This window comes from Triticum aestivum, chromosome 4B (assembly GCF_018294505.1).
Source record: "Triticum aestivum cultivar Chinese Spring chromosome 4B, IWGSC CS RefSeq v2.1, whole genome shotgun sequence".
Classification (NCBI taxonomy): domain Eukaryota; kingdom Viridiplantae; phylum Streptophyta; class Magnoliopsida; order Poales; family Poaceae; genus Triticum; species Triticum aestivum.
This window is the reverse complement of record NC_057804.1, coordinates 317,318,049-317,329,631: the sequence shown is the minus strand read 5'-3', so window position 1 is coordinate 317,329,631 and position 11,583 is coordinate 317,318,049. Positions and strand designations below refer to the sequence as shown.

At 45.2% G+C, this 11,583-nt stretch overlaps 1 protein-coding gene across 2 annotated transcripts; it reads right to left on the bottom strand.

Moving 5' to 3' along the window:
- Positions 1–460: 460 nt before the first annotated feature.
- LOC123092084 (vacuolar cation/proton exchanger 2) lies at positions 461–8,827 on the bottom strand. 2 transcript variants are annotated; one of them, XM_044513766.1, is made up of 12 exons: positions 8,564–8,827; positions 8,214–8,480; positions 7,887–7,957; positions 7,360–7,388; positions 7,073–7,269; positions 6,785–6,997; positions 4,342–4,467; positions 4,127–4,243; positions 4,000–4,053; positions 3,776–3,892; positions 3,561–3,654; positions 461–891 (listed from the first exon to the last, which is right to left on the bottom strand). In XM_044513766.1, exons 2-12 carry the CDS (start codon positions 8,478–8,480, stop codon positions 875–877), a joined length of 1,302 nt encoding a protein of 433 aa, XP_044369701.1. In that variant the 5' UTR covers positions 8,564–8,827; the 3' UTR covers positions 461–874. The 2 variants fall into 2 exon arrangements, with proteins under 2 accessions (XP_044369701.1, XP_044369702.1); XM_044513767.1 differs by having other exon boundaries at positions 461–888.
- Between the last annotated feature and the right edge of the window lie 2,756 nt (positions 8,828–11,583).

Genomic DNA, 11,583 nt, shown 5'->3' with positions numbered 1-11,583 from the left:
ATTAGATCGGAAAGCCAAAAAAAACGCCGATCAAGATGACCGGCGGGAGAGAGAAAACCCCGAAGCAAGGGTCCGAGGAAAAGACTCTCTAGGGCAGCCGGTCAACACAACCGGCGGACGAACCCTAGATACGGACGGCGTGGCCCCGGGCGGCAGTCATGGAGGCCGACCGCCCCAGGGGCGGCGCCTTCCGTACCTAGGGTTCGTCCGCCGGTTGTGTTGACCGGCTGCCCTAGAGAGTCTTTTCCCCAGACCCTTGCTCCGGGGTTTTCTCTCTCCCGCCGGCCCCCGGCGGCGGTCATGGAGGCCGACCGCCCCAGGGGCGGCGCGCGGGTGCGGAAGCGGCAGCGGCTAGAGTTTAGAACCGGGAAACTGATATCATGTTGGAAGAAAGAGAGGGATTGGTGGAATAGTTAAGGTAGGAACAATCCTACGCTATCCTATGTTTCCTAAATAAACATTATACTCAACAAATTATAGTCTGATCACGTTGTTTTCCTGTCTCAGTATACAGAAGTGAATTGATATGTATAACAGAAAGAGCTAAGCATTGCGGCAAAGACCGTCGTGACATAACAAATCCATTCGATATTAATATCCCGTGATAGAACAATTACATAACTGCAACCAGGTGTAGCTTACAGCAAATACAGACTAGTGGTCCTCGTGCGCTATTCCATATAGTTACAGTTTCTCGAAGGGTGATGTCGTTGCTATCTTAAAAAAGCCGCATCAGCGCCTTGTGATTTCAAGCTGAAACTTAAAGCCTTAATGGGATGCTGCTACCAGCAAGTTCTTCAAACTCAGGAATCCACGGGTGCTACATTGCTACATTCTGCCTTCCCCATCACTTCACAGTTCTGTTGGGAACTTGTCATTTGTTGTCACCTGCTTTAGGCCAACAATGAACATAGTTAGTGGCTGCGGCAACAGTAAAACCACTTACTGTACAAACAAGACATTTGAAAATAAGTTGGTTGCTTCCGGCCACGTGTCTTATGAAGTGCATACCATATGGCATTAGAAACTCTCATTGAGTTGGTGCGACAGATAGCATTATTTCTGAGAACGCTTAAAGAGTTAAAAGATCAGACCATATGTGGAACAGCCCCTGGATCTGAGGGCTATCCAGTGGTCTGGGGGTGCTTGGGGGCCGACGGGTCATCGGCAAGGCGGCCGTTGCCGGTGCAGTAGCAGAAGGTAGCGGGGATTAGAGATAGAGAACAGGGATTAGAGAAACTAGACTTTATTGATTATTGATTGCCTCTAGCTTACACGGGGAGGCCCTTTATATAGGACAGCGAACTAGTACTACTTTGACATGTTTTGGGCTCCAATTTGAATCTGACTCAAACTAGAGTACCTTACCAGAAGCTGCAAACTACTTGATGGTAACATGCCCCCAGGGTGTACCAGCAAAGGCAGGAGTCGGCCCATTAGCCACGGGATGGCACAATCCCATGGCTCGGCCCATGACATACACCGGGGCACACATCAAGACCTGGCGTACGGAAATACGCATCTCGCAAGATCTGGTGTAATCCTGTATGATTAGGCTAGATCATACCAACCCGGATACATTTAACCCTAGCCCTGTCCCCCCTATATAAGGCTGTCGGAGTGTGATCTCATGATATCAGAGTCAGGTGACCCCCTTTTTATGATTTGGCCAGGGGCTAAAACACACTCAAGACAAACAACTAGCTAAATCATCATCTCAAGACATGATTCTTTTTTACCCAGGTTCAGGCCGCAATGATGCGTAATACCCTACTCATGCCTTGTTCCGTTTATATGGTAGATATATGGAGGGTACAAGTGCTCGCGCACTATTGGGGAGTGCTCGGGGATAGCTAAGTGATCAGAGCGTACTGGCCCGGGCACCCCTATTCTTCTCTCCTCTCTTCTACCACTTGATTTGTTGTGTCTAAAAGACTTTTCCTTCTCCTGGCCGCGGCTCTCCCCTTATATACCATCAGGGGGGAGGGTGGGGGGGCACCACAGTGGCCTTCCATATATACTATGAACTTGGACGTAATTAGTCACACGCCTTATCTTTCACTTGGGTGGCTGCTGTCAGGCAATTGGTCGTTTGACACGAGTAGGCTACCAAGCACTCGAGTCCTCCTGCCTCTTGCGGGCCCATGTGCCAGTGAGAGGGTGAGGCAGCGTTGTTTCTTAGTCAAAAGACTCCATGTACTGTCGTTGTCAACAACTTGATAGGCGCAGATGACGGTGCAGAAAACCATCAGATCCGATGGTACGGTAGCGAGCGTGGCCGGAAGTACCAGAGGCGAATTCGCACGGAGGGTTTACCCAGGTTCGGGCCATCATGGTGAGGTAATACCCTAGGTCCTGCTTTGTTTTGTATTGATGTGGGAGCACCTCGTGCGAGGGGGTTACAAGAGAATGGTGAATATGACTACCGAGAGTACTGTCTATGTCATGGAACAGATGGATATGAGCTACCCCTAGCCTCGCCTTATAAAGCGGACGAGAGCTAGGGTTTACTGGGCTCCTAACCGACCTCATGCATGAGGGCTTCTTGGCTTGCACGCCAAGATGAACTCCTTGCTCCTAGCCGGGCCTGTGGACTGCCTCCTGGAGTCACGTTGGCCGCTGTAGAAAGCCAACAGATCACCCTGGTGAAGAATGGGGCTGAAACCAGAGCTGGAAGCATCACACTTGACGATGAAGCGAGTGCCAAAGTCAAGCATCTCAAGGACTGAGGCTGTACTGAGGAGGCGCTTGTGCGCACCAATCGTGGCCTGAACTTCTTCGCACCAACGTAACCCCTCCTTTCTTCAGAAGCTTGGTGAGCGGGGCTGCGATGGTACCAAAGTTCTTGATGAACTTGCCCGTAGCAGCCTGCAAGGCCAAGGAAACCGCGTCTAGGACACGAACTAGTACTACTTTGCCATACTCTCGACTCTACTTGGAATATAACTCAAAGTAGACTACCTTAACAGAACCTGGAGACTACCAATACAGAAGCATCCTTCAGGACATCAAACTGCCCTTGTCTAGCCACAGCCTAACCTGCCCCTGCTGCCTTGCGCCTACCATGAGGAATTCCCCAGATAACAATACGCATGGCACACATCAACTTCAAATTGACAAGGAATATAAGCACAGAAACACTGGTCACTTCATTTGTTAGACATCCAGAACAATTTTAAGCAATTAACAGGTTATTTGTCCAAATTACTGTTTACTACCCCCGTCCCAAAATAATTGAAGTTCTAAGATTGTCCTAAGTCAAACTTCATTAAGTTTGACCAAGTTTATATGAAAATATATCAACATCTACAAAACCAAAATTACTTCATTAGATTCATTATAAAATATATTATCATATTGTATATATTTGACATTGTAAATCTCTCTGGATTTGTCTATAGACATGGTCAAACTTTAAAAAGTTTGACTTAGGAAAATCGTAAAACTTCAATTCTTTTAGAACAGAGGGAGTAATAAGCCTTTATGTTCAAGCACCAGATAAACTCAGGGGATTAGTGATGATATAATTATGGAGGTTGAAAGGTGAGAAAAACACATACTTGATTTGGGATCAACGTGCACAAAAAAGCTTGCGGCAACTATGAGATAGCATAATATGAGCATAAAGCCTTTAAAATAGTTCGACGTGCCTTCCTGGAAAAAGCATAGACTAAAGTGTTAGAGTTGCACTTGATCAAATTTAAAAGGAGCACATTGTTGCAACTGCATAAACTACAGAATACATTATAAATGCTGACTCGTTCTGCAAACATACCTGTAGCATAAATGCCACCACAAGTACTGTTATAAAAAGAGTTGCTGTCTCAAACAATTGAAAGTTCAAGTCCATCTCTTCCCCCATCATCCAGCCAATTACCACACAGAATGGAATCTGCAAACCATGCAACATGGGTGTTGGTTGCAATTGTTTAACCTTGCAAAAAAAATATTGAAAATATACAGGACGACAGTTGAATCTTGTTGAGTAAATGAACTTACCACAAACATAGATATCTGTGTTGACGACCCTATGGCGACACCCAATGTAATGTCCTTGTGGCATGCAAGAGATTAAAGATGAGAACAGAATCACACAATTGAGTTGCAGAAAGCAGGGGCTACTTACAAGTTTGTTTTTCATGGCAAACATAATGGCGCTTGCATGCTCAGCAGCATTCCCCACGATAGGAAGCAGAATAACACTAATAAAGGCCAGTGGCATTTTTAATGATTCAGAGGCCCCCTGTTACAACATAGTAAAGAAGCACAGTTTGAGCAGGAGATAATGCATTGATGTAAAATAGTGATTATATTTGTATCCTGATGTAAACATTTCATTACCTGTATGGCATCTACCAGGTACCCAGAGAGAATTGAAATCCAAATAGTCAATACAAAAAGCCAGGAGATAGCTTCCCCCTGTGCTATCTCCTTTTCATCCTCCTCATCCTCAGTGCTTTCTTCTTCCTGTTCTGGCAAGTAGGAAAATTAGGATTTGAAGGAACTGTGCACAAATTTAAGTCCAGATTTTCTCTGGTTTGTTTTGATGGGCAATTATTCCTTTTTGCCTCATGTGACTTTGAGAAAACAGCAAATGATTACATGACTAATTAAAAGAGCCTGAACTGTTTGGAAAGTGTGGTGAAGTGACACATATATAAGTCAGAAGGGATATTCAAAGAAAGGTATGTGATGTACTAGTGCAGAGCTAACATATTTAAAGGCAAAAGGATTGTCGCTGCATTGTCGATGATAAGTAGAATTACCTATGGCCTGGGACCTTAACGTCGTGTCAACAGCCACCACTAAATCAACAGATAGGATATCGCACCAAGGAGGACCGCCACCGACCACGGAGGAGACTTCCCATCAAAGTACAACATATCAAAGGAAACTCCCTGCGACTTACGAAAGGCTATACGTGTTGTAAACCAACACCAGTCCAACTCCTACTCCTATACGCCCCACGCACTGATATGGACTCACCCGTACCTGTTGAGGGATTTTACGTCGATCCTAACAGCGGTAATAGAGCGAGTGTGGAATTTGTAGTCGATGGGACGTCACGTCAGGAGATCAGAGGGTCTTGAGCACAGAACACGAAGACACATGATATACCCGGGTTCAGGCCCCAATTGTGAGTGAAAGCATACCACTGGTTATGGATGGCTCCATATGTGCGATGGGGTGTGCAGAGATAGGAGTCGGATACGGTGTCAGTATACAATGCGTTTGGCCCTCTTCCTATGTTCCATACAATATTTTCCTACTCCTTTAATTTCATTCGATGGCAGGTCTCCTGAGGGAGTGGCGCTTCTCCATGTGTTGAGGTGCTATCTTTGGGCTTTGCAGGGCCCATTTGAGCGGCGATGGGAGACATGCCGTACGCAATTTCACTTACGCCGACAATGTCAGAGCTATAAATAGGGGCCACATAGAAGGGGGTCCACTCCTTTCTAACTAGTTTTAGCATACTACTCCATGCATAACGATTTCGGCGCTTATCGTCCAAATCTCCATCATAACTCGACGGGCATCCCCCGACGTTGTAATCCTCGATATATAAAGAAAAGAGCAAGGCAGGAAGTAAGGCGATTACCCACCATGGGGGCTGAACCTGGGTAAATCATGGTGTCCCCTTTACTTGTGTTCTAGATCTATTGTATCCTAAAAGTTAGGTCCCCTCAACTACAAAGTCCACGTACTTGCTCTAGTGCCGATGTTAGGACACAGCGAAAATCTCTCAACAACTGGTGCCGACCATGTGGTTGTCACAAAATCAGATCAAATCTATGACATCATTTCATCATCATCGTCGGACGAGGAATCATCCAGGGCAATGACAAATAGCCAAGGGTCACGGGAGAAAGACTCGGGGGCTTACTCAGCGAGAACGCCCCTACTTCTTTTCCGACCCGGCCAAGGGAAGTCCAAATGCACAGGAGAAGGCGTCATAATTCAAGTCCTCCGACCCCAAACGCCTGACGAATTCAGCCAAGGAGGAGAATCATGAGAGATTCATGGTGAAAGAGGTCGCTACCAACTGCAATGCATGAGACAGATCGGGGTATCCACCCTAGAACTTCATCAACGGTCTGGACAACCAAAGGGTGAAGCAAAACTTATGTTGCCAGAAGGCAATACACAAGATCACAGGGAAGAGGATCGTTCAAGAGAGAACACGTATACAAGTAGAGCAGAATCAGGAGCGTCTCTCTGAAGAAGAAACTGTGCGTGGAGTGTTCAACTTGTCAGCTTCGCAGGAACATGATGAAGCAATCCAAAATCTCATGTACTATCCTCACAACTCGCTGAGTTTCCATGACTCGAGGGGTACCCCTGACATTGTAATGCCTGATATCCTCGATATATAAAGAAAAGAGCAAGTTGGGTAGTAGGGCTTTCACCTTGGGGCCCTAAATCTGGGTAAATCATTTGTCCCCTTTTACTTGTGTTTTAGATCTACTGTTATCCTGACGCGACGTCTTCTTAACTACAAATTCGATGTACTAGCTCTAGTACCGCTGTTAGGACCCGCGAAAACCCCTAGACATATATTGCATGCATACTGTGCAGCTTGATCACTTACTTACACCACCCAATGCAGAAGACACAATTTTACATGGATGACTATAATAACTATGATACAGCATTAAAATGATATGTGCCCCTCAGAGTAAAACCTTATGCATCCATATCTCGCTTTACAGTTTTCAGTGTTTGCATAAACTATTTCCCCTTATCTAAAAAAAGTGTTTGCATAAATTAGCTTTCAACTACTTACTTCGCCAATTGGGCTGTACAGACTGCGCTGGCTCTTGAGTTGAAAAAAAAGATAGCTAGCATAAGCCACAAGCATTATGCAGCTACTAAACCTTGAAAGAGAAACTTCGGATTTTCCATAGTGCGCTTCAGAATGTGTAAAGTGAAGCACCGCTGGAAACATTAGACCCAAGACAGCCATCAACAACAACCCAGAGTTCACAACAGCTGATGCCTACATAGAAAAATGCAAGTTAATAGAGATAAAATGTGTGGATAATAATGGAAATAACCACCTTTTTATTCTTACCTTATTGAAGACCTGATCTCTATTAGGATGAGCAAGCCCACCAGCAAAGAAAGCACACCCAAGAACTAACAGCATGTTTGATAATATAGAGCCTAGTAGTGACTGCTGTACGACACGAATCATTCCGTTTTTCAGAGCATATATCGAGATAATCATCTCTGTCGCATTTCCAAAAGTAGCATTTAGAAGCCCCCCAACTGCAGTTTCAAAAAGGAAGAGTCTTTACCGATTGCTGAAGTCAAGATTTGAATTAGGAAGCTAAGATAATATGGAATGAAGACACATACTTGTTGGGCCAGTGTAGCAAGCAAGTTGCCTGCACAAGACAAGGCGTTATTGAAAATGCTAAATGGAGCTCGAGCTCCATGTGGGCGGAATTTTGAAAAATTCAAAATCACACTTTTATGTTTCAAAACATTCTGAAAAATATGCATACACCGAGAGACGTAATGTACATGTGTGTAAAATTTCATGTTGAAATACGTTAAAATGAGAGCTACACAAAAAAACAAATATGTGGCTGTTTAGCACATGCACTATTCATTCTCAAAGTCAACAATTTTGTTGTCTTTTGTGCGGCCAATTCATGGTATTTCACCGTGAAATTTTACACACGTATACATTACATCTTTGTATACGTGTATATTTTTGTTCATGATTTTTTGGAACTGAAAATTTTGAATTTTGATTTTGTTTTTTCAATAACAGGCTCCATGGAGCCCGTCCTCCAAAACGCCCTACTCATCCGTTGTAATATACAGTAAGTTATATAACATACAGAAGCTAGATTAGACAAAATCCACTAGGCACTTACTCAGTTGCATATCCCAATCTCTCGGCCAAGGGTGTGATACCAACTAAGCTGAAAAGGAAAACCCATCCTTGCTGTGAAGCATTTGAAGGAAGCAATCCCAGAAATGGAAAGCGTTATCAGGTCAGTCTTGCTGTTGCAAGTAAACGTGACGAAGAATGCAGCAGAAAAAATGAAAGCATGCGCCCCTATTATAGATTCAAAAGTAGTACAGTAGTAAAAACGAAAGAAGCTAACAAAGCAGAAAGAGTAAATCATACTGCATCAACTCTGATGAATGCTGCAGAGTACTCAGTTTAGATGGGTGATCATTGTGGGCATGTTCCTTACGTGGTTCCCGGAGAGGTAGTGAAGCGTGATGGCGAGGGGCCCGAAGGGCAGGAGCACATTGATCTTGGCCTGGAAGATGACGATGCGTATGCTCCTGAGCGCCATCCGCCACTTGCTCCGGGGCGAGAGCGACTCCGCCACCGCCGCGAGCGAGCCGATGTGCTCGAAATCGAGCGACTGCATCTTCCTGGCCGGCGGCGGCGTGTCGGCCGCCATATCATCCTCCTCCTCGAACCCTAGTTCGGCCTTGTCCGCCGCCCCCATCATCTGAACAAATCCAAAACGAAGCGAATCCAAATCAAGAACCGCCACCGATCCCTGTCAACCGCCGGACAGCGCAAGAATCCTACCTCCCGCTCGACGCGGACAGATGAAGATAGCGCTCCAGGAAATGCGAAGGATTAGGGCTCGGATTTGGATGGTCGATTTCCAATCAACAAGGCCTCTCCTCGTTCGTTCTACTAATCTTTTTCTCCTCCCGCTGGTTTTGTTGCGCGACGCGACGGACACGGGACGAAGCTGCCTGCGTGCTTCGTTGTGGGCGGATCCGGCCGTAAGCTGGATCGGCTTCGGGCCCGCGTGTCATGGAGAAGAAATGTGCGTCAGTGCCTTGCCCACGCTTCATGGGTGGTGGTCGGAAGAACCCTTTTTTAAAAATAAAAAAACTAGCTACACGGGGCTATATATATTTCAGTAGTATACAGCCATAGTTCAATGTAAACAATTTGAACTGAAACTCATGATTTTTGATAGGTAGGAAGCACATCTAGATAACACTAGGATTTGTGGCCTTATACATAAGAGATTCAGTGAGTTTATGGCAGAGCTTGATTATGTGGTTTTCGCAAATTATAACCTTGTCATGCGTGAGTTGATTGATTACCATAACTGCCATATATAAGATTATCAGGAGTTATTTCTTTACCATATGTGAATTGATTGATTACCGTAATTACCATACTACATTTGAGATACACTGGGATTTCACGGGCATGACGGGCAGACGAATAAAGTAGTAAGAGAGAAAAATCCAGTGGAAGGCGAAGGAAAATCGGTGGGGGTGGGGGTTCTGAGAAGTGGATGTGCATCATAGGTGTAATCCACTGCATAATATATCTTGGTACGTCCATGAAAGCAATTGTTTTTTTAGGTGAAGATTTTGTATCCTACGAACCTTGTAAAGCACATTAATATTTCAAGCACTTACCACGTAGCATGGATTACTAACTCTGATTTGGTAAATAAGTAATAAACTTCCTTATATGAGGAAAAGTCATTGGAGATCAAGTGCTAACTCCACTCTAATGAAACTATTGGCAAGTTGAGAGGATACTAAAACTGAGTTTCAGGCATAAAAAATGAAAAAGAAAGCATATTATTGTTTGGACAATTCTACAGTCTGATCACACGACAGTAAACTTTTCCGATGATGTGAAATATATCAAGGTCCTTTCAGAGGAAATATTACACAATTGTCATGGATCAGTGTAAGTTATTCATAGCAACACACCTAGATTACGGATCATCAGAATGCATGAACTAAACACGTGAAAAAAGCCTGGAATTTTTACTTCAGGTTCCTTTCATGCTTTCATGGTTCCCGTGAATCCGAATGGCAAGCAAAAATCATTAAAGGAACAATCTAACAAAAGCTATACTGGATGGAGACCAACCACGATCTACTCTGGAAGGAGGGTCCAATGGTTAAGTGATATTTTCAGATAATAAGTTTGAAAGCACGGGTTATCTCCTAGAGGGGGGTGAATGGGAGATTTTTAGAAATTCGTCAAACTCTCAAGAATTCGACGAAGACCAGAGTGAAGAAATAGAAACACGAGGGAAAATAAGTCATCACAGAATCAGAGTGCATGCAATCAGGATACATAAGAGTGAAGAACATGCAATCATACATTCATACAAGCATGAAGAATATGAACTGAGGAAATAAAAGATAGTGTGATGAAATTCTTCAGTTCAAATTCGTCAGAGCATAGATCACACACAAATTCTTCAGCAACGGAATAATGTAAGAGAGAGTTGAGGAATTTAAAACCAGGTTGGCTTGGTGAAGACAATGGAATTTGATAGACCGGTTCCAGTTGCTGCATCAACTATACGTCTGGTTATGGCGGCTGAGTCGCAACTCAGAGGACACACAGTCCTCACTATATTCCTCCTGAAGTAAAACCCGCAGATCTCGTCCAATCACTCGTGGTAAGTCTTCAAGGTAGACTTCCAAAACCTTCACAGACTTGTTCACCGGCGCACCATGATGACTCTTGATATACTCAAAACTTGACGCCTAACCGTGTGGAAGAATGACAGTATTCAAAGGTTGATGAGGACATCAATACCATTGTTACACCCACAGCCCCTGCTGCTATACATACTGATGCGGAGCATCCTACAGTCATCACCATGTCAAGAGTCCGTTTGGCAAGTGACACATGCGACCTCTACTTCACATACACAAAGGTGAATCTTCTCCTTTACACGTGCTCACTTGACCCCTTCGAGGATGGTGTACTACTTGACACTTCTCCCGTGTGCATGCATAGGTATTGTCGGAGCTTCACAGATGTTGAGGAGGAGTTCAAGCGCCAAGGAACAACTACACCATCCGCGAGGGAGGCATGGAAGCGAAGACGGAAGAAAAAGGAGTTGCGGAGTCTACAGCGACCGGACGACCGGAAGCCACCGGACGTCCGACACCCCTACAACGCCCGGACGACCGGACTACACCGGACGTCCGACACCTGGAGCTCCAGCCAGCCCAAGAGACATGCCGACGAAAGCTACAGCGGCCAGACGACCGACAAACGCCGGACGTCCGACAAGTCCCAACGCACGGACGACCGACACCGACCGGACGACCGGTGCTACGGCGACAGAGAAGAATTTACGGAAGTCCGAAGTCTTCCGGACGTCCGGACCGTCCCGAGCTTCCGGACGTCCGACCCCCACCGGACGTCTGACGCCTGTGTGCGCAGCCGCTGGCCTTTGGCCTTGTATCCCTCTCCCACTTACCCCTTCGTGGCTTAGACTATAAATAGACCACCTCCACCACCTTTCTAGGGTTAGCAAAGTTATAGCTCATTTGTTTGTGAGCTTTGCTCCTACCTATCTCTACTCTTGAGAGAGAGAGACCACTACTCCATTGGAGGCCAAGACCTCCATCTAGGAGAAGATCCTGCGGCATATCATCAAGACCCCTTCATGGGAAGATCCTTCTAGGATTCAAGCCCCCAACTCCTTTGGACTTGGGATGAACCTTACCTTGTATCTTTCCCTTTGTTGTTCATGTACCTTGTGATCTTGTGTGTTTGATTGTCTAGTGGATGTGTGATTAGACTTGTTCTTGAGTGTTTCC

Excerpts from the sequence above, each read along its gene's own strand:
- LOC123092084 (XM_044513766.1), bottom strand. The coding sequence starts at position 8,480 with ATGATGGGGGCGGCGGACAAGGCCGAACTAGGGTTCGAGGAGGAGGAT. Across the intron at positions 7,958-8,213 it reads ACTACCTCTCCGGGAACCAC|CAAGGATGGGTTTTCCTTTT; the intron begins GTAAGGAACATG and ends AATGCTTCACAG. Across the intron at positions 7,389-7,886 it reads AGATTGGGATATGCAACTGA|GCAACTTGCTTGCTACACTG; the intron begins GTAAGTGCCTAG and ends TGTCTTGTGCAG.